At 40.5% G+C, this 26,064-nt stretch overlaps 1 protein-coding gene across 1 annotated transcript in view; it reads left to right on the top strand.

Moving 5' to 3' along the window:
* The window catches only part of EXPH5 (exophilin 5), a 37,394-nt gene extending 11,818 nt beyond the window's left edge, over nucleotides 1-25,576 (top strand). The window contains 7 exon segments of the mRNA XM_030477481.1: nucleotides 5,154-5,311; nucleotides 8,104-8,132; nucleotides 8,134-8,179; nucleotides 8,283-8,427; nucleotides 14,103-14,151; nucleotides 15,723-15,849; nucleotides 17,729-25,576. Coding sequence (XP_030333341.1) covers nucleotides 5,154-5,311; nucleotides 8,104-8,132; nucleotides 8,134-8,179; nucleotides 8,283-8,427; nucleotides 14,103-14,151; nucleotides 15,723-15,849; nucleotides 17,729-23,058 — 5,884 coding nt within the window. The 3' untranslated portion in view covers nucleotides 23,059-25,576.
* The last annotated feature ends 488 nt before the right edge of the window (nucleotides 25,577-26,064 follow it).

Below are 26,064 nucleotides of genomic sequence, written 5' to 3' on the forward strand. Positions count from 1 at the left end.
AATAATGTGTCTGTTGAATAGAGGTAGTGTAATAACGTCAGATTTTGTGATTTCTTCTACTCTTTAATTAAAAAGAAAGGTGGAAATGAAAGGCTGTTCCCCATGAGCCTATGAGCTGGAACTTCAATAAGGGCAGAAAAGATGTTCTGCCTTTAACTCACATGATCGCTGGCTGTATCCCTGACACACAACAGATCTTAATGTGTGAATCTGATGTCTATTGTCAGAAAAGTGTCTGGGGACAAAATGACATTTACTCTTTGCAGCTATCTGCTCAAGTAGTGCTTCTTGCTGCTTGAAAGGGTACTACAGGATGGGTTTCAAAATCGTGTGCAGAAGTGGTATGTTTGTGTTTGAAGTACTTCTGCCTATTAAAAGTACATCTGGGAGGAAAAACTAGAGAAGATTAATTCCCTTTTCACTTTCTACCTGCTTCCATCTCCTGATTTTGCACATTGCCTAAATCTAAATGTTTAGGCATAATTGTGAGCTGGCCACTTGATGTGCCTGTCAAAGTGGGATTGAAAGCACTTCCAAATACTCCTTCCCATCCAGGGTTGTCACCACTATCTGGCTCTCCAGCAGCCTGACCTGATGCCTGTTCAGAACAGTGAAAGTCCTTCCACTACATTTATTGGTATTTGGGTCATGGTCAGAAAGAAGCACTGAATCAACACACTTCTTGTCTTTTTTGTTGTGGCACATCCTCTTTGCCCATACGCAATTTTAGTTTTATTGGTTACATACTCAGATTATTACTTCTTCTGAAAGCAATTTAGTGGGTTAGTGAGCATTATAAAATCAATGCATAATAACCAAAATGACAGCAGCAGTAATACTGAGAAAATTAAATTGGAGTGGTTGATTAGCAGCAACCTAGCAGGTGAGATTTTAGCATTATTGCCAACACAACATTTTGCTCATCAAAATAGAGGAAACCTTGATTTTTCAGAGAATTACTGCAGAAATGCTGAATTTTACAAATAAGATATCCAAAGAAAAAATAGATGTGTTTTCAGTTAGATCTTTTAACATGGTTTTGTAGTGTGTGCAACCAAAACATGGGAGTCAGTTTTCCTCTCTGATTCATCTACTTTTGCATAATGCTTTACATGTAATAATGAAGCTGACTTGGTTTATTGACAGTAGCTGAAAGAAAACAGTAAGAAAGAAAAAATAAAGATTGCTTTAATGTGAGTAAAAATATATGAGCCAGTAAGAATAAAGTCTGCCTTAGAAAATAGATCTATTGTGTGTCTGATGTGCTAGGAAAGAGTATCTCAGCTTCATGTATCATTATTTTTCTTCCTGGTAGGATTAACCTGTCATAGGAGCTTCTCTGGCACCTTGGAAACCAGAATGTTGTTGTTGTTGTTATTGCTATTACATGTTTATATGAAAAGGCAGATGGTAATTTTCTCTAATTACTTCAGCTGTGGTAGTCTTTGCCATTGTCAGTAATAATTCTTTTTCTATTTTTTCAAATAAGATGATGATTTGAAAGTATGTATTTAAATTACTTTTATAAAATTTAAAGGAACTATAAGTAAAAAAATATTCTTGCATATGCATTTTAGAGCTACCCATGGCTATCATAACAGCCAGAGTTTTCTAGAAAATTAACTGGCAGTAGAAATGATAGAGAAGCACAGTTCAGCAGTGCAGCATAATGTATAAAGCAGGGGTTACGTGATAAACTGAATCAAAAAAATTAGGAACAAACTGCTTCTTCAGGCACTATTATGTAACATCTTTAGCCTTTTCTCACCCACAAAGTAAAGAATACTAACAGAGTAACATAAGCTTGTTTTAGGTAGCTGGTTTTGCAAATTAGCTGTCCTGCTGTAGTTTATCTAGTGCTTTTGGCCCTGTTTCTATCTGCAATCCTTTCAGCCTTGTCTTCTCAGACACGGAGAGCTTTGGTCCAATGAGCGAATACTGGTCTGCTTATCTTTCAGCTGGTGCAATTCCTCGTGCTTGGTGGTTGCTCTGTGTCTGATCTCTCGTGAAGTGTGTGGTAAGAGTCCTTTAGGGCCAGATCATGCTTCTGCTGAAATCAATAGGAGTCATCATTTCTGCTTTGGCGAAAGTGGGATTGAGTCCTCTGTCCCCTGTAAATGGCAGAGATGTCCCCAGACATCCTATTTGGCAACGCAGTTTATGCTACCTCGCACACCTGCTTTCTGCTTCATATTCAGGATGAAGATGGTAGAGAAAATACCTTTCCTCTTACAGTAGCAATTAAAGCTCCTTATTAACAGGAAGTGGCAAAGGGAGGCTACAGCTCTTTTCACAATATTTATGATAACCCACATGAAAGTCTAGTACATACAAACATTTAGGTTAGCTTTTCCCTGGAGATGTCTGTGTGAGAAATACTGGGACATCCTTGTACCAATAAGGAAGAGATGTTTTTAAAAACAGTGCAAAGGAATTGCTCTCGAGTGATTCATTAGTGTAGGATTAGTGTAGGATAATAGATGGGAAAAGGTAACGAGGTGTAGCCTGTGAGGTCATTTAGGATTGCTGCCTCCTCCAGTTTGTGGAGTAGTCTTCTGTAAGTTATCCCGAGAGTGGAGTTGCCTTTAATGTTAAAGTTGCAACAGCTTACAGGTACATTTCCCAGTCACAATGATGTTGTCTTCTCTGAAAAGGAAGTGGCTCCAAGTGTCCAAAGTGGCTGTAGAGAAGCGAGGAGGAAGGATGGATGGAGCAGGCAGGGAGGCAGGATTAGAACATTTGGTTTAGAGGGCATTAGGTGTTTTGACACTCCTATGAAGCAGTGTCTCAATATATAATTTACAATCCAAGTAACAATAGCGCTGCCTCAAAGGCAAGTTCATTGCAATACTGACTGCAGATACCATCTTTTTCTGCAATTGTTTCTTGAGACAGGCTTTCCTCCAGTTCACAACTGTCGTTCCTTAGTATCGTGAGGGGGCATGCAGACTTGACAGAGCAGGCATTCAGGGAAATCATGTGGTTTGGCTGTGAGTCATCGCAAATGAGAAATATGTAATAGTCATGCAATATTGCAATTATATATGATGTATCGTATTAATATTATTCGGCACTCACATAACTACATCTATTGGGCTCAATATATGGGCCTGCATGTGCGTGTGTGAATATAAATATGCACAAGCAATTTAAAAGCTTTATTTCACAAGTCAGGGATGACAGCACAATTCCAAAGCAGCACATTCACAGATAATGACTCCAGATAATGCCAAGCATGTACCAGTAAAGACTTTACAGGGTTTAAGTATTAATGTCAGTGTTTGTGCAAGATTTTTAATACGTTTTTCGGCCAAAGGCATGTTCATGCAACGCCTGATGCGGTCGAAGCTGGAGTAAGCGTGGGGGGATTTGGTTTTCCCTTCCCCTGTAACATAGGCACGTCCAGCAGAGGTGCTGGCGGTGACCTGCCCGCTCCGCACCGCGCCCCTGTCACCCCGGCTGCCGCCGCCAGGTGGCGCCTGGCCCGTCCGAGGGAGCCCTGGCGCGTTCCGGATGGAGTTTAAAACTCCGCAGGGCTCGGTTGTGCGAGAAGGTCTCTATGTCGGGGCTCCAGCAAAGCGGCCGTGGGCTTGTTTTCCGGGCAAAGGCTGTGCCTGCAGCAGCTCCCAGAACACCTCATGCCTGGCTCAGTGTGCTGTTACTCCTCTTGGATCCCCTTTGCTAAGGCCGCAGAATGAGGTCATGAAGTTGGCGCTTGAGAGCACTTTGTTCATCACCTCCTCCTGTTTCCCATTACTGCTAGGCTGTTGTCTATGCTGCAGATGGCGTTTACGGTGTTTAGTCACTCCCATGGTGTGGTAATATCTGTGATGATTAACATTTTTGCCTTTGTAATAAGTTTATTTCAAATGGCTAGGACTTGTGCATGTGTCTGTGTAATCTTCTGCAAGGAAACATTTACTCATTTACCAAAAATGTCTCTCTCCTGCCCTCCTGTTCTTCAGAGGCCACCAGATGAACAGGCAGTGCTAGTACAGACAACGTACCCTGCATCAATTCCAGATGGAAATACGTCAGTTTCCAGACTGGATACTTAATTTTAAGTTTGTTTCATGAAGCAGTGTTGTCTCAGAGAATATATTTTATTTAAATTGATAACTGAAATAATTTATGTTCTCTGAGAGCATCTGTATCCCTAGACATGGGTTTTACCACTGATTAAGGTGGAAGATTTACATGAAAGCCTTACTAAAACATTGGTATTACATCTCCAGGCTGTGCACAAAGTCTTGTTCTGTTGCCATCACAATCACTTGGGGCGTGGATTTGCTGCATTTGCATCTGTACTTCAGGCACTTGTGTAATGTAATTCAAAAACAAGTAACTTTGCATGTCCATTGCACTGTTCCAACTTCTTTGCAACTGTACCTTGTTCTTTTATGTCCAGATAAATAATTTGTTCCTGTGACCTCTTGGGCTAAAACCCAAACTTGCTACTAAAGAGCTTCTTCAGTTGCAGCCACATGCATGTAATTTGTTCAGGCTTTTCCTCTGCGTGGCAGAACGTTTATATTCATTATTAGTTACTTCCATACCTACTAAACACAGGCAGAATCACTATGCAGCAAGGAAAGACGAAAATGTAATAAACTCGTTGAACATGTTACATGAATACCTCTTAGCTGAATTCACAATTTAATGCTCTCTTTTACATAGAAAATGTGTGGTGGGCACCTCACCATCAGGGCCTGCATTGAGCTTCCTCTTGTTATTGCTTCTGGTTAAATGAGTGAATAAATATTTCAAGAATTGCACTGTTATTATTTATTCTAATTATTGGTTGAACTTGATCTTACTTTCAATTAGTTTTATAATGCTTATGAAGTATTACCTCATTTTTGCAAGGGAGAAGGATGCACTTCTTCAGGGCAGAGAATATTGCAAACATATGAGTTGTCCACTTAACCTCATCACGTAATCTCATTGTTCAGCTGGAGAATTCTGCTGTCACTAAAGCTTTTATGTGATTGCTGTGAATGTATTATGTCCCACTGTATCTTTTAAAAAGTCATTATATGTAGAAATATACTGTAAATACTTAAATGAGCAATAGGGAAAGTTCCTAATGATGTGCCTGTAATATCAAAAATGGCTTAAAAAGAAATTGCTGTTGGGTTTTTTTTCCTTTCTAGCAAACTTCTGAAGAGAAGGAAGTCTGAAAGGGGGCTGCAGGGAGTGACTGGAGAATGGTTTGAAGAAATGCAAAGACAAAAATTTCACAATTATGTTGATGTCAATAGGATGCTAAAACCACCATTGGAACATCAGCTAAGGAAGAGCAAAAACATTGGTGAGTTGCATTTTTCCATTTCCTTATCTATATGATAATGGTCACCAAGCCAGTGCCTTAGAGGATTTCAGAGTGTAGTAGCTAAGGAGTTTCTGAAATTGCACTGAGTTTTCTTCTCATGTCAAAGTTTTACCAAAGATGTATTTCAAAATGACAATGTTTCTTAAGCAGATTCTCTTAAAAACACAGCTGGGAGTCACAACAAAAAATCCCTGATATTCTTATGCCATAGTTAGAATCATAGAATGGCCCAGATTGGAAGGACATTGGAGGGTTATCTGGTTCAACCTTTCATGAGAAAGGGAGCCTGGATGAGATTATCTAGCACCCTGTCCAGTCTCATCTTGTAAACTTTCAGTGATGGGGACTCCATTATGTACCTGGGGAGGTCGTTCCAGTCATTGATTATCCTCACTGTAAAAGATTTCTTTCTTAATCAAGATGAAGTTGCTATAATTATAGTAAATATAGTGCTGGTTTCCCAATCAAAGCAGTAATGATTATTTTGTACAGAAATGTCATGGTTTAACCCCAGCCAGCAGCTCAGCACCATGCAGCCACTTGTTCACTCCCTCCCCAGTGGGATGGGGAAGAGAATCAGAAAGGTAAAAGTGGGAAAATTCATGGGTTGAGATAAAGACAGTTTAATGGGTAAAGCAAAAGCTGTGTGCACAAGCAAAGCTTGCGATGAATTCATTCATCACTTCCCACAGTCAGGCAGGTGTTCAGGCATCTCCAGGAAAGCAGGGCTCTATCATCTGTAATGGTTACTTGAGAAGAGAAACGTCATCACTCCAAATGTGCCCCCTTCCTTCTTCTTCCCCCGGTTTTATGCTGAGCATGACACCACATGCTGTGGAACATTCCTTGGGCCAGTTGGGATCAGCTGTCCCAGCTGTGTCCCCTCCCAACTGCTTGTGCACCCCCAGCCTACTGCTGGTGGGGTGGTGTGAGGAGCAGAAAAGGCCTTGACCCTGTGTGAGCACTGCTCAGCAGTAACTAAAACATCCCTGTGTTATCAACACTGCTCTCATCACAAAATACAGCCCATACCAGCTACTATAGAAAAAAATAACTGTATCCAAGCTAAAACCAACACAAAAAAACCCTTTTTATCTAGTTTTCTTAAAGAAACTAGAAGCACCTAAATGACATTTGGAATAAGAAGGTGATCTGGGTTTGGGGGAGAGGTTTGACTGTATCAGTGGAATACTCTTCTTGGTAATGCTGGGCTAAAGGCATGCCAGGGTGGGTGACAAAGCCTGGAAAGTTGGGCTGGCCAGGAAGCAACTTCTGGAGACTTTATTTCACAGGTTCTGCTGCCCATACAAAATGAATATACACAAGAAACATGGTGTCTCTGTACCAAACATGGCATTCTGTATTGTCTTTCTAATCTTCCATCCAGATAGTTTTAGTGCATAATATATGCTTTTATTCCATTCGCATTTCTGCATGTTTTTCATTGAGTTCTTTCTATTTGTGCTTCATAGCAACTGGAAGCAGAATCATGCATTTCAGAAGAAAAGTGAAACCCTAAAAATTTTCCCGATACTACAGACCTACTCAGAACAGAACTCTGTCTTTCCTGACATCCTTTCTAGTCCACAGCTACCTACTATTTTTCTCTTTCAGAGATGGTCTAATTGATGCATTAGCTAACTAAACTCTGTGTAATTGTTCTCTGGTATTTAACATTGAAAGCTGCTGTTTCTATTTCAGATCTGAAGAAGGGGTTGTGTGCCTCAGAGGCTTGTCTGATATTTCCAACTGTATAAATTGACTTAATAAAAGGTACTACTTCTACCCACCAGCCTTGCTCTGTCTACATCCTTAGACCATCTTGGCCATGGCAGAGTGCTATAAGGACTCTCCTGATGTCACCTTCATTGCCAAGTCAAACAATGCCACCAAGAGGTTAGGCTCTGAAAGAGGTGAAGGATGCAGCATTTTGTAATACACAGAGATTGTCGCTGAAGTGAAAGCCATGTATCACACACAGGATTTAAATCACATGACATGAATTATTCACTGCAGTTTGGACTAGGTCCAAAATGCTGCCCCTTGCTAATGTTATCAGTGACACTTTGCTCTCATTTCTGGTTTTGCTTTGTCCTACAGTCATTGGATAAGCTGTTTTCAGGCTGTTGTATTGTTTCAGGTATGTGAAAAGATGGAGAAAAGAAAAAAAAAAGAGATGTAGTGTCTGATTTCTGAGTGAAGTCTTGTTTTCCTTATGTCCTGCTCTTTCCCGTGGCATGTTTTTATAGCAAACGCTGCAGTTTCTTCCCTAATCTGTGAGCAATACTCATCCTCTCCTTCGCAGAAAATTGCCAGCTGCTTTTACAGGCAGATAGATTTGTGTTGCGTTTGGAAAAATCAAATTCTAACCTTCCCAAAGAAATCATTCATGATATCTTGCCTTTAAAATACAGTTCCTATATGCAGCAGAAAAAATGTACTTCAATGGTCACGGGAATCCCATCATAAAGAATTGTATGATGCAAGAAGAAGCCTTAGCCTGAATTACTGTTATGTAGTTGAATTACAGTCTATGAAGCCATTGTATATTCAGGGTTGCCATATTTATATTTCTTACAAAGGTGAAAAGAAAGTGACTAATGTGCCTCAATTTTCAAATGTCTAATTTGCCGGTATTTTAAAATGGTTCTGCTTTGCGAACGGTTGAGTGCTGATTACCTTCTGAAAGGCAGCCGCATTTATCTCACATGTATTACCCGAAACCAATGATACGTTTTGAAACTTTAGACCTGTTTATCTTAATCTTCTAGTTAGTCATTACAAACCAGCATGTCACATATAGTCTGTCCAAAATGTCAGTAAAACTGGATTTTCCTGGCATAAAAGGTAAGCAAAAGAAAATTTTTTATGAAGATGTAATTTTTAATGTATATTTTAACACTGCATTTATGAGACCTTGAAACAAATCAAATTTTTGCAATATTTTTAGATCATAAGGAACTAAAAATGTCATCCCGCACAAATCCTCAAGCACAAAAGAACACTTCAGCTTCCTTTCTGGGGTTCAGATCACCTTTTGCTTGGCTTTTCTCCTTTAGAAAATCAAGGAAAAACCAGACTCAGAAGCAACCACGGTGAGCTATGATCAGAACATACATCATTATTTCCAGCTTTAAAAAAGTCTAATAATTGCTCTGTGTTTTGTTAGAAAACTTTGTTAAAATTATTTTTCAGTCTCTTGCCTTTCACCTCACTGGAAAGACTGGGATTTTACTTGGTCATGTAATGAGAGATTATTTGTTCTGTGTCAGAAGAATGAGGACTAAGTGGCAAATAATAGGTAAAGTCTTGTGACTCAATCTATTTTACTCAGGTTTCACATAATCATACCATCATAAAATGGTTTGGGTTGGAAGGGACCTTAAAGATCATCTAGTTCCAGTCCCCACCACCACCACGGGCAGGGACATCTTCCACTAGACAGATTGTTCAAAGCCCCATCCAACCTGTCCTTGAACACTTACAGCCTCTTACCTCCAGGGCTTTATCTCATGGTACTCTACCAAGCAGATACCTCAAGAGACCAAAGTTATCTCCCCTGAAGTCCAGGGTAGCAAGCTTGCTCTGCACCCTGCTCGCTGTCGTAAGGATCTTGAACTCCACCATTTCATGGTCACTGCAGCCAAGGCTGCCCTCGAGCTTCACATTCCCTGCCAGCTCCTCCTTGTTGGTGAGAAGAAGGTCCAGCATAGCACCTCTCCTCTTTGGGTCCTCTATCACTTGGAGAAGGAAGTTATCACAGATGCATTCCAGGAACCTCCTGGATTGCTTATGCCCTCCCGTGTTGTCCCTCCAGCAGATACCAGGGTTGTTGAAGTCCCCCATGAGGACCAGGGCTTGTGAATGTGAGGCCACTCCTATCTCCTATTCATGGAGCTCCATGTGCTCCAGCTGATCACTGACACAGACCACTGACACAGGGTGACACCCCCTCCTCATCTTCTCTGCCTGTCCTTCTTGAAGAGTCTGTATCCTTCCATTCCAACACTCCAGTCATAGGAGCCATCCCACCACATCTCCACGATGCCCATAAGATCGTAGCCCTGCAGGTGTGCACACATTTTAACTCCTCTTATTTATTCCCCATGCTACATACATTTGCACAGAGGCATTTAAGCTGGGTCCCTGATGAAGCTGACTTACTGGCTGAAGTGGCTGGAATTCCTTTGGGCTGCTCTTCAGGTACCTCCTGCTGACCTGTGATCCCTCTCTAGGCTCAGGTCATCTCTTGCAGGCACTGGCATCCGACTGGTAGGAGGGGATTGAGGTTCCCCTCCACTGGTTTTGAGTATTTGAAAGCCTCCAGACCTAGCAGTGGCTGCATTCTGTTTAATTCTCTCTCAAGAGGACAAGATGTATGGCATATGGAGATCTGGTGCCCTACGGCTGTGATACAACAGAAAAGCGTAGCTTTCCCAGGCCATGGCAGAGAGTAGTGGCCCCAGGCAGCTCTGCTGCATCAGTTCCCACCATTTCTAACCCAGAGGCAGCCTAGGGGCAGGCCTGCAGCTTTGGCTCTAGCTGGACAAACAGGGTGTATCTCCAGTGCTTTTGTCTTCCATGCTTCGTCAGGGCTTTGGTTTCAATTGGGTTTGAACCGAAGACTGTCTTACATGCAGTGCTACAGCTGCTGTTTGAAAAGCATCCTTCTCCCTTGCCATCCCCAGGGTTAAAGCTGCTCCTCAGAGGCATGAGACTACACTCAGGCTACTTAGGCTGACTGTTTTCTCCTAACTTGTCCTGTGCGGTCCTGTATGTCAGCAACACCTGAGTGAAATATTTTTGTGTGCATCTTAGGGTAATGTTTGGGTCTGGCAATCACAGATAAAGGTGCATTGTGCAGTGCTGTGAAATCTAAGTATGAAACTGCAAGATCTTTGGCACAAATAGCTGATTTTTGCTCTGTGAGTCTCCAGTCCATGCCTGGGGCTCCTAGGTGGCATTGTGCTAAGACGAAGAACAGATTGTAATAAACAATGACAGGGAACGCAAGCCTCTAAAGAAATTATGATGATTTTGATACTTAGGTTTTGTAGCACAGCAGCTGGCCATTGTGGAGTGTTTGTATCAAAGCAGAAGGAGATTTAAGGAGAGGTTTGAATAGAGGCCATGAGGTTAACTTTGTGGATGTTTACTGGTAACAATTCTACATAGCAAGGCAAGGCAGCATAGAAACAAAAATGTGCAAAGTTGTAACACTGGTCAGTGCGTGTCATCTGCTCCCTCCCCTTTCCTGTGACACAGTAATGCCCCTTTTGCTGGGACATACCAACCCCGGACAACAGCCCTCCCTGCAGAATAAAGGGGCACTTGTGTAACTGAGAATCAGATTTCAGGGACACTGTGTGCTGCTGCAAGGTAAGGTGGCCAGTGCGGAAGGGAAGGTCCTGGCTTTGCTGTAGAAGCTAAGCATCAAAATGGTATCTTAAATTAAGAAGGCAAAAAAGTAACCCGTGCCTACTCATTGCATCAGCTTTTCTAGTATGTGTTTATCTGGCTTTTCCACAGAAAATCTACCATATCGTCGGCTCAGATGCCTTTGATTTCTTACCGAGCATGGCTTGAAAAATAAACAAGTCAATCCTGACGTGTAACTGAGCTGATTGCTACATTTTCTAGTCACGCCTCTCTGTCGAAAACTTCCCCCACCCTCTTCTAGGTGTTGCCCTGGCGTGTGGTTTGCTTTATGCATAGGCAAAGCACTGAAATAATCTGCCTCTCACCAGGTAGAGTTATTTTGGAGAGCTAGTGAAACACAATAGGAGGCAGCACTGTAAATCCTGTAAGTAAGCCTAACTGGCAGAAGCTTTGAAATAGCTAAATATTAGTGGCTGTTTAGAGGGTCCTTTCTGTACTGGAGAGACAGTTTCATCAGCTGCAGTGGTGGTGTGCTGTGAGAATAAATTATGGATGCTGCAGAAAAGAGTGTGCTTATGTGGAGACACAGAAGATGCTAATAAAAGGTTTGTAACTGTAGTCTGAAGGTAGTGAAATGTTTGATCGCTTTTGGTTCAAAGGTGTTTCGGGTTCTTGAATTCATCCTTATTCTTTTCTAATATGTGTGATTCATACTGGAAAAGAAATGCTGTTTAATTGTGTTTTCAGCATGTTTGAACTGTGTGTTTGTTGCTTAGCTGGCTTCTTACGTAGTACCGGTAAGAACAGTATAGAAGAAAATGGATTACACTCTGACATCAGACAACCCGGAGATGGTCTGGGGAGGACAGGTGCCTTGGTGAAAATACCAATTCACAGCAGATTTTAATTCATGGAGTTATAATATTGTTACCAGTAGTGATAGTCATAAGTAGCATCATCTTTTACTTTTAACCTTATATTCAGTTGTCATAAAAAAGGTACATATGTATATAAGTGAAAAAGTATAAAATATAACTTCTTGTTTTCCATAGTGAGTAGTATTTTTCTGATGGTGAATATTTCTGAACTTGAGCGTTAACTTAACTTCTTTTTCATTTATGAATGATAATGTTTACAGGTATGTGTGTGCGTATGTACATGTGCATGTGTGTGCAAAATAATGTAAACATTGCTCAATATCCTTAATCAAAAAAGAAACTGAATTACTTTTCCCTAAAATGATGCAATATTTCTCTAGAAGTAAGCGAAACTTTAATTTTGAAATGCTGAAAAGTACTTAAAAGAATTCAGAAAAAATAATGAGGCCATTTGAGAAGCGGAGGGGTTGGCATAGGGAAAAGATTGAAATAATCTTGTCTGTGTAAGTTGGCAGGGAGGAAAATATAGCAGGATGCAGTGACCAGTTATTTCAGAAAGAACAGTGACAACAAAGAGATGGAGGAATTTAGAATAGTGCCAGAGGTGCAAATGAAAATTTAATTTTTGCCCAGACTATCAGAAGACATTTCTAACTAACATGTCTACTTTGTGTAGCTTCATTGCAAGGAGCAGTTAACACACCACCAAGCACAGCACCAAGTGGGGAGAACTGCAGAGCAACTTTGCACAGTAAAGCTGGAGAAGAAAGCTTCCAACAAAGCTTTCACATTTTTGTTATGCATATAATTAAAACTAAGTAACTTGCTAAGCCACGGAATTCCATTCAACTTGGTTTGCAGGAAATCATTGTGAAAACTCTGAAACATAAGTTTCCTTCTTAATTTGTTGTAGAAGCATTAAAACATATTCAACACTATTTTAGTTTAAAGGAAGAGCTATAGATACATCTCTGAGTCCAGGTTCTGTAAACTTCATTCACAGGGAGCAGTAACCCACTGAATTAATGGCTAGTGAAACACAAGAGGAGGCAGCACTGTAAATCCTGTAAGTGAGCCTAACTGGCAGAAGCTTTGAAATAGCTAAATATTAGTGGCTGTTTAGAGGGTCCTTTCTGTACTGGGAAGACAGTTTCATCAGCTGCGGTGGTGGTGTGCTGTGAGAATAACTTAATATTCAGTGCTACGAGGTGAAATTAAGAATTCTGGATTCAGATTGTGTGGCTGGATCCTAAGCCCACTGAGGTCAACAGGCTTGTTTCCTTTGGTTTCAGTTGGACCCCATGTCGGAGAGGAATCCTGGTTTTACAGTTCGCAATTACAGAAGTAAAAACAAATTGCACCTTTCAACTGTTCTTCCCTGCCTGCAAGCACATTGCAAACAAATGACAAAGCACTACAGGAGGAAAGGCTGGGCCACAAAGAACCTGCCAACAAGCCGGTTTATACTTGCTGTTGAAGCACAATAAAGTAGTCTTACCTGAGCACAAGAAGGTTTTAAGAGCTTAAGAACAAGGTCATTCAAACAGACTTTGAGACAAACAGGACTGAGCAGAACCGTCTTTCTCTACTTCACTTTCTCTCAAGAATTAACTTCCTGGGAAAAAACAGTTTCTGAGACCAGGAAGAACTGGCAATAAACACAAGCTGAGCAACATTTCCTTCAGGGCTTTTGAAGGGACTGGGTTTGCTTAGTTGTAAAATAAGGAGCTGCAGACTGGAGTAGGCTCAGTGAAGTCAAGTCCTGTTCTTGTTTCTTTAGTTTATTTTGTATTTGTATGTCTGCGAGTCACCCCGTAGAACAGAATACCTTTTATGTTCAGGGCTTCTCGGCTTGTTCTAACCACGGCATTACTCATAGGCTCTCTAGTCAGTTCTCTGCCAAGCCCTTGCAGTTCTGTATAGGTTAGGAAAGTAGACGAGTCTTCTACCATGTGTTACAAATTGGTAAATAAAGGCTGTTTTGGGTGAGTAGCAGTAAGTTCCAAAGTTCACACTGAAAAGAGTCTGCTGTCTGTCTCTTCTCCTTCTCAGGGGGAGAGCAGAGCTCTGTGTCTGAGCACGGTGGAATGCAAAAGCAATAGAATTGCAGATGCAACCCCCTTACTGATTTAGCAGTAGCCAAAGCTCACTTTGTAGTACCTACTAGATTGTTGTTGTTTGGAAAGAGAAGTAATAACATCTTATCATAAAGCTGCATTGAAACAATTACTTTATGGCTGTTGCAGACATTGAGATATCAGTAGGCTGAGTTCATTCTTGGCTGTGCAGCTGCAACATTTGCAAGCTGACAAGGCCAAACTGAACGGTACATTTTCCCAGCATTTTATTGTTAGCAGGATTTTTTTGAGGGGGGAAGGATGGTTTCTTCATAGAGCAGTCTTTTTCAGATGCTTCTCAATAGTTGTTAAAGAGAAAGTGCTGGATATTTACTACCTAGTAAAATTACATTATGTTCCTTTTCAAAGCCAACATGTAAATCCTTCTGCCTACAGATGTGACAGTTCTGCTAGCCCATCTTTGAAAGTGGAAGAAATGGCAACGGTAAGTCATCAACTTTATTGTCAGCAATGTTTAAACCACAGATTTTTCAAAACCTAGTCCCCTTTGTTTAGGCTGTTGATATAACACCTGTTTAAATAGTATTCCTGCAGTTGTTGTTTTAAATGCTGAGTAAAGTGTCTGTGTTGTGAACCTGTTGAATGGAGTAGAATGATCTTGGCTCTGTTAATTGTACAAGTCCACAGCTTTCCTAGGTAAGCCCTAAGTCTAGCTCTGATCAGGTTTCGGTTCTCTTTTAATGACGAAATAATTGCATGGATAATTTCCTAGGCCAAAACCCTCACATATTTTGGCAACTGTAACCAAGCTGCAAATAGGTCCAAACTCACATTGAATAAATAATCTAGTGTATTTACTTTGTTTCTTTTCAGTTGTGCAAGGGTGAAAAAGTTTAGCTGACTCAGAAAGGCAATAAGCTAGAGCCTCTCCTGCAACATTTCCATGAGCAGAATTACTGTGTAAATATAAATTTTGACAGTAGGAAATTATTTTTGGCTGAATGTTCCATTTTATAAGCACAAACTCAATTTAAGGGTGAAAAAACAGATTTATTTCTGATGTAATTGAAGTGCACGCTGTTGAAATAAACAGCTTTCCTCCAAGGATAATGTTTGTTATTTTAATTACTTTATTACCCCGTATTACTAACATGTCTTTCCTCCTCTTCAATTGTATGGTATAAGCACAGAGGGGACTAAGAAGGTATACAGTATGTAATCAAAGGTATAGAGGTGGTAAATTGGCCACCTCCCTTCTCTCATATTTGAAAAACAAAGGGATAATCTATATTAATAGATGACAGAACAAAGATCTTATCAGAGAATCGTGCCTATTATATACACAGACTATCATAGCTAGACAAGTAAAATATTATGAATATTGAGAACTAAAAAGTAGCAAGGGGTTTTATTTAAAAAAGGAGGAAGGGTCTCAGCTAAAATAAATCAGCAGTTCAGCAGTTGTCTGCACTTCTGCAGTCTGAGACTGTGAGCTGAGAGAAGTATGGATGGGATAGGAGCCTCTCCATCTTAACATGTAAACTAAACTCAGGTGAGGAATAGATGACATTTTTCCTGCTGCTAAGTAATTTATCACAGCCCCCTAAAGTGCTGCCTTGCAATATGAAAATTGGCTGTGGTGTTAAATTATTACATCTCTGTTGGGAGGTGAGGTTGCGAACTTTAAAATGTGCTGGTTAAGAAATAAGTGATTAGGAAAAACTGAATTAAGAGATACAGTGCAGTAAGGATGCATATGGAGAAAATAAGCAAACTATGCCCCTTACTATTTGAGGTCAATATAACTCATGTACCAAAACATGCTGCAGAATGAGGACAGGATGAGCAAATCTCCTTATTACATATGTAAAAGTCTCTAAAATGCATGCAACTTTACAATCCTCAGTGGTATATTTTAATAATACTGCATTTAATGGACCCACAGAGAATTTACTGACCTCTGTGACTTGTGACACAATTTGTGATGTGACATGTGAAACATGATCTAACCCCACATGTAAAACTAAAATCATGTTGCCTTACAATTTTTAACAGGCTGAAATGTGTAATTCCCCAATCGCAACTGAAACAGATGGTCATACTTTTGATGCAAACCAAAATGAAATGATGGAGGAAAGTACACAGGAATGGAGTGAACAGCTAGAGAAGGAGTTTTTCAGTGGTAAGTGGGTGTCCTTAGTTTGTTCTGATATTATTGTTACCAGAAGTAACTGCGGTGATCGGTTTCAGAGCATTCTCTGCAAACACATAGGTTGTAAAGATACAGCTATTACTTTCTACCATAGTGGCTACTTTTTGCTGGCTTCATCTGGCAGCATAATGTCTACTGTATTGTATCGTGTATTGTGACACTTCAAAATGTGTCACTGGTCACTCTTAGAGTGCATTTCATCTCCTACTGATGCCATTCAGAAGAATCACACCTTAAGACCATACATTTCTCTGCTGATTCTGACAGGAGCCCATATTGCATCCTTTAGATGCAGACATACAGTTATGAGAGAATTTCATCCCAGTTTCCTGTGCATAGTTTTGATAATGATGAATTACTGGGCCTGGTTTTGTGAATTGTAAGGCCTCAAACCACAGAAGCAAAAGGCATTGTGGCATTCAGTTAGCTTTCTGGGAGCCCTTATAGAACCACTCAAAAGTTGTTCTTTTTTCCCTTCTCACTGCTGGGAAGCAAGGCAAGATCAGACCCAGCCTGTGGGAGTACTGAGGTGTTCTTCCATAAACTCTCTCAGATCTGTGCAAACAAATGTCCATGAATATCACTTTCTACCACTCAAAATTACAAGAAATCGGAGGTTGAAAGCATGATTGGGAAGCAGTGGGTGAGTTGGCAGTGCTGGAAGATGAGAACCACTGCATGGTGAACCACTGTAGTGGTTCTTCTGAAACTCGCACACCTCTCACTGCTTATGTGTCAGTCGTAACTGTGCACACTTGTCCACTGACAGCCTAAAACTGTACATAGCTTGGCTGATGTCCTCCAAATGGAAGACTCAGAAACAACTCATCTTTTTTCTTGTTCTAAGCTGACTCTCAGGAGTCTTCTCTCTTCTGTGCTAAAAAGAAACTTAGAAAAAAAGGTGAATTTTACTACTTTCATATCACCTTTTATTCCAACTCTACATACCTAGCAATGCTTTCTTAATGATTCTGTACTATTAGCACAGATCTGTAACGACTGATCAGTCAGTCTTTTTTATTGAAATGAATTAGGAAATGCTGTAGCAAAACAGCCATATCCATTTGTGTTTATATCTTACATATGCTATTTTCAAAACACAAAAAGAATACAGCTAGCGAAGGCATAATTGTTGTTGCCAATAAAATACTTTAAATACATTGTTGTCAGTCTTATGACAGTATAGCTTGGTTAATTGAGCTGTATAGTCTTTAATTCCAGTTCATGAGACAAATCATGGGTTCCTAACTATTTCATTACCCTTTTCTATCCAGAAAATGCCATTTTCAGTGCTCATTTTAAAGTAATAATCTACAATTTAGTAGAGAACTTCTTTTCTGAATGAGACAGTGGACATGCCAGGCTACTGAATATGTTTGTTTGCTGGTTTGCAGGATTCTGTGTTTTCTTACAGTTGCAGCATAACTGTGCTTTATGAACACATATAAAGGTCCATGTCTGCCTAGTGAATTCTTTTCAGGGATTTTTTGCTTACAAACTAGATTTGGAAAGTTTACACACACACACACACACGTAGCGCATGAGTAAGAATTCAGACTTCAATTTGTTTTGGTTTTCTTTTGAATAGCATAAAGACTAACATTTACATAAAGAGCAGTTTTAAGATCAGTCATAGAGCAGCACATTTTTTTCCTTGCAGTCATAATGGGTGACTGCTGACAGGTCCTGTGGAGGAAGAATGTGTGCTTTGGGGAGGGTTTTGAATGCTGAGAAGCTGACTCCTTTTAAACCTAGTTCTGATCATTAATTGTAGTATATGAAACTTTTAAACATAAACAGTCAGAAGATTATTAAACAAAACCAAATACATTTTTTTTTGCCTATACAGTTCTCAATGATCTGGATGACCAGCTGGCCCAGGAACAAGCTCAGGACCCATTGGACAGGACAGTTTCTACTAGCAGTGCATCAAATGTCCAATACAGTACTGCATTCTCTACCCCAAAGAGGCAGACTGCTAGTAGGGGGCAACGCAGAAATGACTGGAGTGACATGCCTAGCACATTTTTCCCAGATGGACTGAGAACAATAAGAGCCAAAGATGAACACAAGATTTACATCAGACCAAGGAAATTACACAGTGCATATATAAACTGGCACCAGAAAGCCTTTCAAGATGACCACAGATACGGTGACCCAGTTGATGGAAATCCTCATCTGCTAAGCAGCAGGCTGCCTTCTGTTTCTTTTGGGCGGTCTTCAGAAGGCAGCTTATATCCTCCTTCCGTAACATACAACAGTGGATTTAGGCACAAGAGTTGTATGAACAGGGATGCAGCTGGCAGAAGTTACTCTGTATGTTCCCTTTGGAGATGTCCATCATCAGTATCTTCTGACCAGCTATCAGGATCTAGTTTACAACATCCATTGGCAAGGGGAACCAAGAATGGCTTTGCACCAAGGTTTGGTCGACAGAACCCAAAGAGAATTCCCCTGTCGTCTATTGTATGGAACAACACACCAGATTCCCCTGAACAAACACCAACCCAAGAAAAAATGTTTAGAACCCAGTCACTGATGGAATTTCATGCTACAGACCCTGGTAGATATTCCAGCGCTTTGCAAGAAACCAAGAAATACGGATGTTGCCACTCAAAACACCACTACAGAAGATCTATTTCAAGCAGTAATTGCTTTAGTAGAGTTAGTTGCCCTGACAAAGCTACTTCTCCGTTGCCCTTTGATAACTGGGAAAATTATCCATTATACAAATCAGAAAACAATCTCTCTAGATCCTACTATAGAGATACTTCTTCTCATGGCATGTTGTATGCAAACCAAAAAAATTCTCCTTATGGAAAAAAAGACAGCTATCCTTCTTGGACTGATATTCCTCAGTACTACAGTGATGAAGCATTTATTTCCCCTGCTGCCAGCTTTGAAGCAATGATGGCCAATTTAAATGAGCAGCAGCGGGCACATACGAAGAATGCCAAGTTTGGTTCACAGCGCCTGCAGAATGATTTTGACATGTATTCTCCAGAAAATATGAATATCAGAAGGATAACAAGAAGTGCAAGTAGAACATTTTCAGAATTTGCCGAGGGCTGTCAGCCTTGGCTAAGTTGTAACTCTTCTGTTTCTGCATGTAGTACCAGAACTGATGAGTCAATCTCTCCTAATTTGGAGGACCAAACAAAACCTATGGGACTGAACAGGAATTCAGTTGACATTACGCAAAGAAGCACTAAAGCAGACTTTACACAACTAGAAAAGGTTGAAGGTATGAAACTGCCAGATGAAAACATGCCGCTACAGTCAGTTTCTCAACAAACAGATACAAACTACATCAACAACCAGAGTTTTCCCTCTAACAGCCCTGCTTCTGCCATGTTGCAGAGTGATGCATCTCTCTTTAACACGATGAGATCAAAGAGACAAACCCAAGTCACTGCCAGAGGAAATACTGCAAAAACGTATATGTCAAACTATGACAAAAAAAATGTACAAATGAAGGGAAACGACTGCCCACCCAACAGTGTGTTCAGACAGCCTGCGGGTATTTTGACAGCTAATGAGAGTGGAAAGGAACCTTTTCTTTCAAGTCAGAAAGACTGGGAACATAATCTGCGCTATGCAGCAAAAAGAGAGAGCACCAAACAGGATAATCTGAGTACAGAAGCCATTCATCAAGCTACTCCAAAGAAACACCCCTCACTGCTGAATGTTGCTTCTGCTCCTTCCACTGAAAAATTAGCAAACTGTCAAGGCATGTTGCCCTGTCCTCCTGAATGTCCATCTGGCTCCTCGCAAAGCTCTCCACAAGCACTTTCTCATAAAGGCAATTCTAAATGTTTAGGAACATTCACTAGCTCTTCAGTAAACAGCACAGTTACTGACTCTCAAGCAAAAGGTGGAAAACCAGCCCAAGTGAGCAGAATAGGTGTTACCGAAAAGATTGCACAGAAAACACTGCAAAATACAGGCACTTTAGATACTAAAGACTGTAATGGACAATTCACTACTAGTTCTTTACAAAATGGAAATTCTGGAAATATTTATATGCACAGCTTTGATGGAGACGCCCAGACCTCTGATCATAGTTTAAGTTACTTTTGCCTTGAAAAAGAAAACAGAAAAAAAAGGAGTAATTCACCTTGTACTGAAAGGTTTCACAAGCAAGACAGCTTGCTGAGACACACCAGTAGCTGCAGCATTACTGGCTCCCCCAGAAGAAACAGCCTCAAATCTCCTGACCCACTTGTTGTTTATTACACTTTACCCAGAAAATCAGCTAGCATTGCTGGTAGTATTATGTCAGATACGCCCATCTCTTTACCTAGAGAAAGTAGAACAACATACAATTATTCAAGGTCTGAAACTCCGCATAGAGCGGATGCCTTTTGTTTTAATCAAAGAGATGTGTCTTGTTTAGACTCAAAACATTCCTTTTTAACATCAGCATCATTAAATGCTGCTACAAGTAACAAACAAAAAGATTACCCCAGTCCATTAACCAAAAGTCCTAATGATTCAGTAAGTAGTGACACGTCAGTTGAACTGACAGATAGAAGTAAACATCTAAGCAGAAGAGAATCCTCTGTGCTTTCAGATTGTAACGACAGGGGAAATTTTTTGCAGAAATACAAAACTACAAGCACATTTACAGTTTGTGTTGATGAAGATCACGTCAAGTATCATGAACTGGTTTCGATTTATTACACGTTACCACGGAGGCATTCGAGAACATTTTGTAACCTCTTTAGAGAGAATCGAGAGGATGCAGATTTACCTTGTCCCAAAGAAAATGCTCATTCACCAAGAATACAAAACAAGAAAAATGAAGGTCATGTGAGTTTAGCAAATATTTTTTCCCCCAGTACTGTGGAAAAAGAGGTGCCTTCATATTCTTCTGGCCAAGTGTCTTCAGCTTTGGTCACACCTCAGAACTTAGGAACTGCTGTTGATAGTGAGGAAGAGAATTCCCATTTATCTCCTAGCTCTGAGAAGATATGTACTTCAAAGTCGATGAGTATGGTACGTAACAGGAAAGATAGTTTAGCAGATCCTTCATTAGCAGAAAATGACATGGTGACACACTCCACTGCAATAGTGGCTAAGTCAGGTAAGGCCATTTCTGATGCTTCAAGCAGCCAAAATACAGAAATATGTCTAAAAGAAAGGAAAGAAATTTTACAGACAGCCACACCACTAACGTCCACTTTATCAACCCCTCCCAAGCCACGCAGACATTTAGAGAATCCTTTGTATTCTACTTCAACAAATAAAAATATAATACAGAAGGGAAACTCTAAAAACTGCTGTCAGGCCCCTAAAGTGAATACCAATAAAAATCTGAACAGTTTACTCCTCCATTCAAGAGAGAAAAATTCCCTTGGAAGGAGCAGTAACACAGAGCGTGCTGATGTGCCGCTTCCTCCTGCGGAAGGCAAGTACAGGGATAGCACTGAAGTCAAACAGAGAGTAAATTTCCGACACCAAGCCAGCCCTCTGTATAATAATAAATGTAGTGGACTGCAATTAAGGGCTGCCAGTTCAAGAAAAAATGCAAATGATTTAAACTCTTGTAGCAAAGTGCTGTCAGAGTCTCAGGGCAAAGCATCTGAGGCAAGCACAGCTCCCAGTGCTGATCCATCACTTCAGCTTGGCAAAGTGGTTAGCACAGACACAGATGAAGTAAAGAATTCAAAGATTAAAAAAGAGCAGAGCTCACAGGGTACTCGGGTGGGTAAAGATTATAGTGGTTTGCAAGAATCAGAGAGTCACAGTGAAGGCAGCCTGAACATGAACGGTAAAGATAAAGTCCTCAGGGTAACACAAGATCAGAAGATAACACAGAGTGCAGAAAATGAGAACAAGCTTCTCTCTGACTGCACAAAAGACAAAGTCAAAGATATAGAAAAAAGGAAAAACAGGCCTTCAATTAAAAATAAACTGGCCGCTGTTTACAAAACAAGTCGAAAATTTTCAAGTAAAAACTTACCCCCCAAACCGCACATAAGTAACATTTTTTCACAGAATGATGGAAGTGCTACTTCTTTAGAGGACAACATGTCCCTTGACTTATTGACTCCAGCGGATTCCCATCAGCCATTCCTGCAGTCGGACAACAAAAGTCAGAATCACAGTCTGGACCCTGATAAGAATATGCCAAGGCCAAGAACAACTGAGAATAAGAAGACTGAAAATCAGAATGATCCTTCTTTGCGTTTTAATAATGCCAACTGGAGGTCTTTTACAAGCTCATACACCCAGAAGGAAGCCATCAGTCGCAAAAAAACTACAGTGAAAGTGGAAAATAGGCCAAGTCTTACAACTCTCTTTCCAGATAAAGCAGTAACCACAAGAAATAAGAATTCCCAAACTCTTGATCTCAGATTAGAAAGCAAAAACCAGGCCATCTCTCCCAGTGCTACTACATCAGATGCTCTGGATGATGAGAAAAGAAGAGCTAGCAGTCATGCCTGCAGTCCTCCCTTGACAATTTTAACTGACAAAAACTCCAACACCTATGTAAATAGCTGCTTGCAGGCAGACACATATCCAGAGCAAAACTTGACTTCCCAGACAGTGCCTGGTCAGTGCCAAAACACCTCTCAGTCTGCTAGCTTAAAAAATGCTAACTTGCACAGCTCTCAGTTGCGCAAGAGTCATGCCAAGAGTCTGGCAGAGCGTGAGCGTCACCTCTCTGAGAGTATTTGTGCTCCAGACTCCCAGGAGACCTTTGCCTCAGGAAGCAATATTCTACCAAAAGAGGGCATACATGGCAAGAGATTTAAATCTTACTCAGAGCTGTTGTCTTGTGATGAAAATGAAAACTGGGCATCAGATGATGAAAAATGTTACAGCACTAGAAATTTGATGTATCCTTCTGTTGAATTTGGTATATTTGGCAAAGAACAACAGTTGGCTTTCCTGGAAAATATCAAGAGGTCACTCACAGAAGGGCGATTATGGAGACCTTGTCTTCTTAATAACCCTAGTGCTCTCAGAGATGGAGAGACCCCTTCTATAAACAGGGCTGAGCTTCTGAGCTCAAGTTCTACTGGGAGCAAAATGTCATCGGCTGCTTCTTCCCCCCAAGAACTGGCTGATATTTACCAGGAAGACCCAGCAGCTTATTCAGACTCAGACAGTGATACCACCACTGATGATGAATACTACCTAGATGAGGTAGATAAGGAATCTGAGCTATGAAGAGCCCATGGTACTAAGATGGCACGATAGCTTGATGGTTTCTGGGCAGGCAAAAACATGTAAAATACTTTGAGCCAGTTCTTGTGCTGCTATAAATTGGTACAACTTCGTTAGTTTTGAAGAAGTTAGTATGTTACATTAGCTGAGCATTTGACTTTTGCATTACATATGTGGCTTCACTATTGTTGTTTCTCCTAGCAGGGAAAAAGAATGTTAAAAAATCCCTTCCCAAAATAATAGAAGGTAAACAACTGTGGAGCTTTGGGCAGTGTAACTCCAGAGATGGCTTTCCTCTGAGTCAGCAAGCAGTGGCGTAGGCTCCTGCCAGCTAAGCTGGAATGGATAAATTCTAGCTTGAGCTACTTCTTCTTACAGGACTTAACAGAAAACCAAGAGGTTACTTTGCTGATGAATTATTGTTTCTCCATTTTTCCTCATTTACCAGATCAAGAATGATAATGCCAATCCATCCCCCCCAACAAACACCCCCACAGAACAAAACCTGTTCCATTTTTACAGCATATTCTGTATAAATGTTCTTTTTCTGCATTCCTGGGAAGTGCAGCAACAATGTCCCTGGTGGCATTTGTTCTGATGTGTAGTTGAGGCAGATTCCACACCAGGATTTTTCTCCACAGTTTTGCCAAAGCAGTGAGCAATGTGAGTTACAGAAGTGCTGCTAGTGCATGGGAAATAGCTCAGCAAAGGGCACAGCAGTGCAAAACCCACCACAATTCCTAAGGATGTTAAGAAACACAGCTGAGCATGAAAATCTGCTTTTCAGACATGGGAAATTCCCAAAGGCACAGCTTTGGTTACAGCTGAAATGAACGGCCAGATTTCTGCCTTTGATTTAGGAAAAGATGCATTTGGATTAATAATCCAACACTTTAAAGCATGCAAAATGTAAAAAGATGTGCCCTATTTATTGCCTATATAAACCTCATAGGTTGAATCTTAAGTTGTCCTAGTAGCGGGAAGACAACCATAACCAACACAACTTGCAATGCCCCAAGTTCTCCTTTGCTCAGATAGGCTCCTTCAGGGCAGCACCACCCAAAGTGGGTCATGACAGGCTGGCAGGTTTTTACACACAAAGCAAATACAAGCAGCAAGAAATGCTGCTACCCTTTTGCTAAATTACCATCGCTTTTGGGTATTTTTCAACCTTTCCTGCTGTCACCATGGTATTTTATATCCTTCAAACTGAACATCTGTAAACATTTTCCAGCGGCTGTTCTTTGGCCACACTAATAATGTAGTATCATTACTCAGTAGCCAAAACTCATCTCTGGCCATTAAATTTCCAACTAAGCTTTGATCTCTTTTTACGCAAAATCAGAAGTGGCTCCCTGAGCCAGAAGATAGTATTTTTAACTAATTACACATTTACTTCTACTTTATTTCTAATTTCACATATGGTCTAAAATGATGACCCATATTTTTGATACACTTTTTAATTCAATAAGATTTCTGAGGGACATAATTATATTTTTGTAAGTGGAAGGACAGAATACTGGTATTCTAAAATAATATATTTTACACAAAACAAGCAATGCTTGTATCACTGACTGCTCCACAAGAAACTAAATAATGAAAATATTATAGTGGGTAACTGGTATCCTTATTTTTTTTATACTGTAAACTTCGTTAAAGAAGTGGGTCTGTAGTTCAAATCTGTACCGATATGTAAGTATCTTTATACTGGGGTAATTTGTTTGTTGTTGTACATAAAAAGACTAATATAAACTATGTATTTATAGTTGGAATTTATCTCTATGATATGCCTGTTTTGGAAGGATATAAGCTGGAAGGAAATTCCAGTTTGTAAAATGTGGTATTCTAAGGAGAAATGTCTTTCTGTAAATGACTCTATTCTATACATACAGGGTTCTGTAGAGTAAGACAATAAAACCAGCTGAGTATCAGTGAGGAATATGTGCTGCTGTACATTTCTGCAAAATACATTAATCCAAACCCTGGGAATAGCAGCCTACGTAAGGTAAAGAATAATATAATAAATGTTTACAAGGCTAGTAAATGGTCAGACACTTTTTCTTGACTAGAAGGGGACAGTTTAGAACATTTTTACTTGTAAATATTTTCTACATATACAACAGAAGTTGGATTAAGTTCTCACCTTGTTGGCATACATTTTTTTTCATTTGCTATGCAATGTAAGTACAGCAAATCAGGTGGCTTGATTTAATGGAAGCAAGAAAAAACTGCTTTTGGGCATAAATCAGCTGTGGAAGACTGCAGCCCTTTGAGGATGTGTAAAGTAATATTTACACTGAATAATGGTATTCTGTAAAACAGTCAATTGTGTGAAAACACAGGGGAGAATACCCTTTGAATAGCAACCAGCTCCATTCCGTTCATCAGAGCTGGATTTTGACACCTTCACTCTTCCAAGCTTTTTCCTTGGCAAAAGTATATTCTATAAATGTTCATAATTTATAGGAGTTTCATATTTAAAAGTCTTTGTTTGAAATAAATTCTGCATTCAAATGAAAAATGTACCGGCACTGCGTGTATTTTTCACTCACTGGACGTGCCATAGACTCCGAGCGGGGCACCAGCCTGGCTCCATCGCACAGCTGTAGCAGCGGTCACGCTGGCTGCATGGCGCAGGCCTGCCTCATGCGGGGGGAGGGTGTGCTCCCTCAGCGATGTGCATGCTGCTGCCTTCTGCTGTCCTGCCAGCTCAGGAGTCTCCAGAACACCAGTACTATCAGCAGCTGTATCTTTACAATAGACATATGAACCAGCCATATGCCTACAACTTGCCTTAAGGAGCTGATGCTCCATGTAGGGGCCGAGGATGGTATTTGATGAGCAGGTTTACAAGGTGATGAGCTCCATGTGAAGATCACTTTAGCTGGAATTAGGCCTGAGCAGAGCCTGGCTGCCACGTGCAGTGTGACAGGGTGTGAGACTCACCACTGCCTTTCAACCTTAATTACTACAGCCAGTGTATGTGGCACCCGAGTTCGGTGACACAGT

The sequence above is a fragment of the Strigops habroptila genome, chromosome 2, assembly GCF_004027225.2.
Source record: "Strigops habroptila isolate Jane chromosome 2, bStrHab1.2.pri, whole genome shotgun sequence".
Classification (NCBI taxonomy): domain Eukaryota; kingdom Metazoa; phylum Chordata; class Aves; order Psittaciformes; family Psittacidae; genus Strigops; species Strigops habroptila.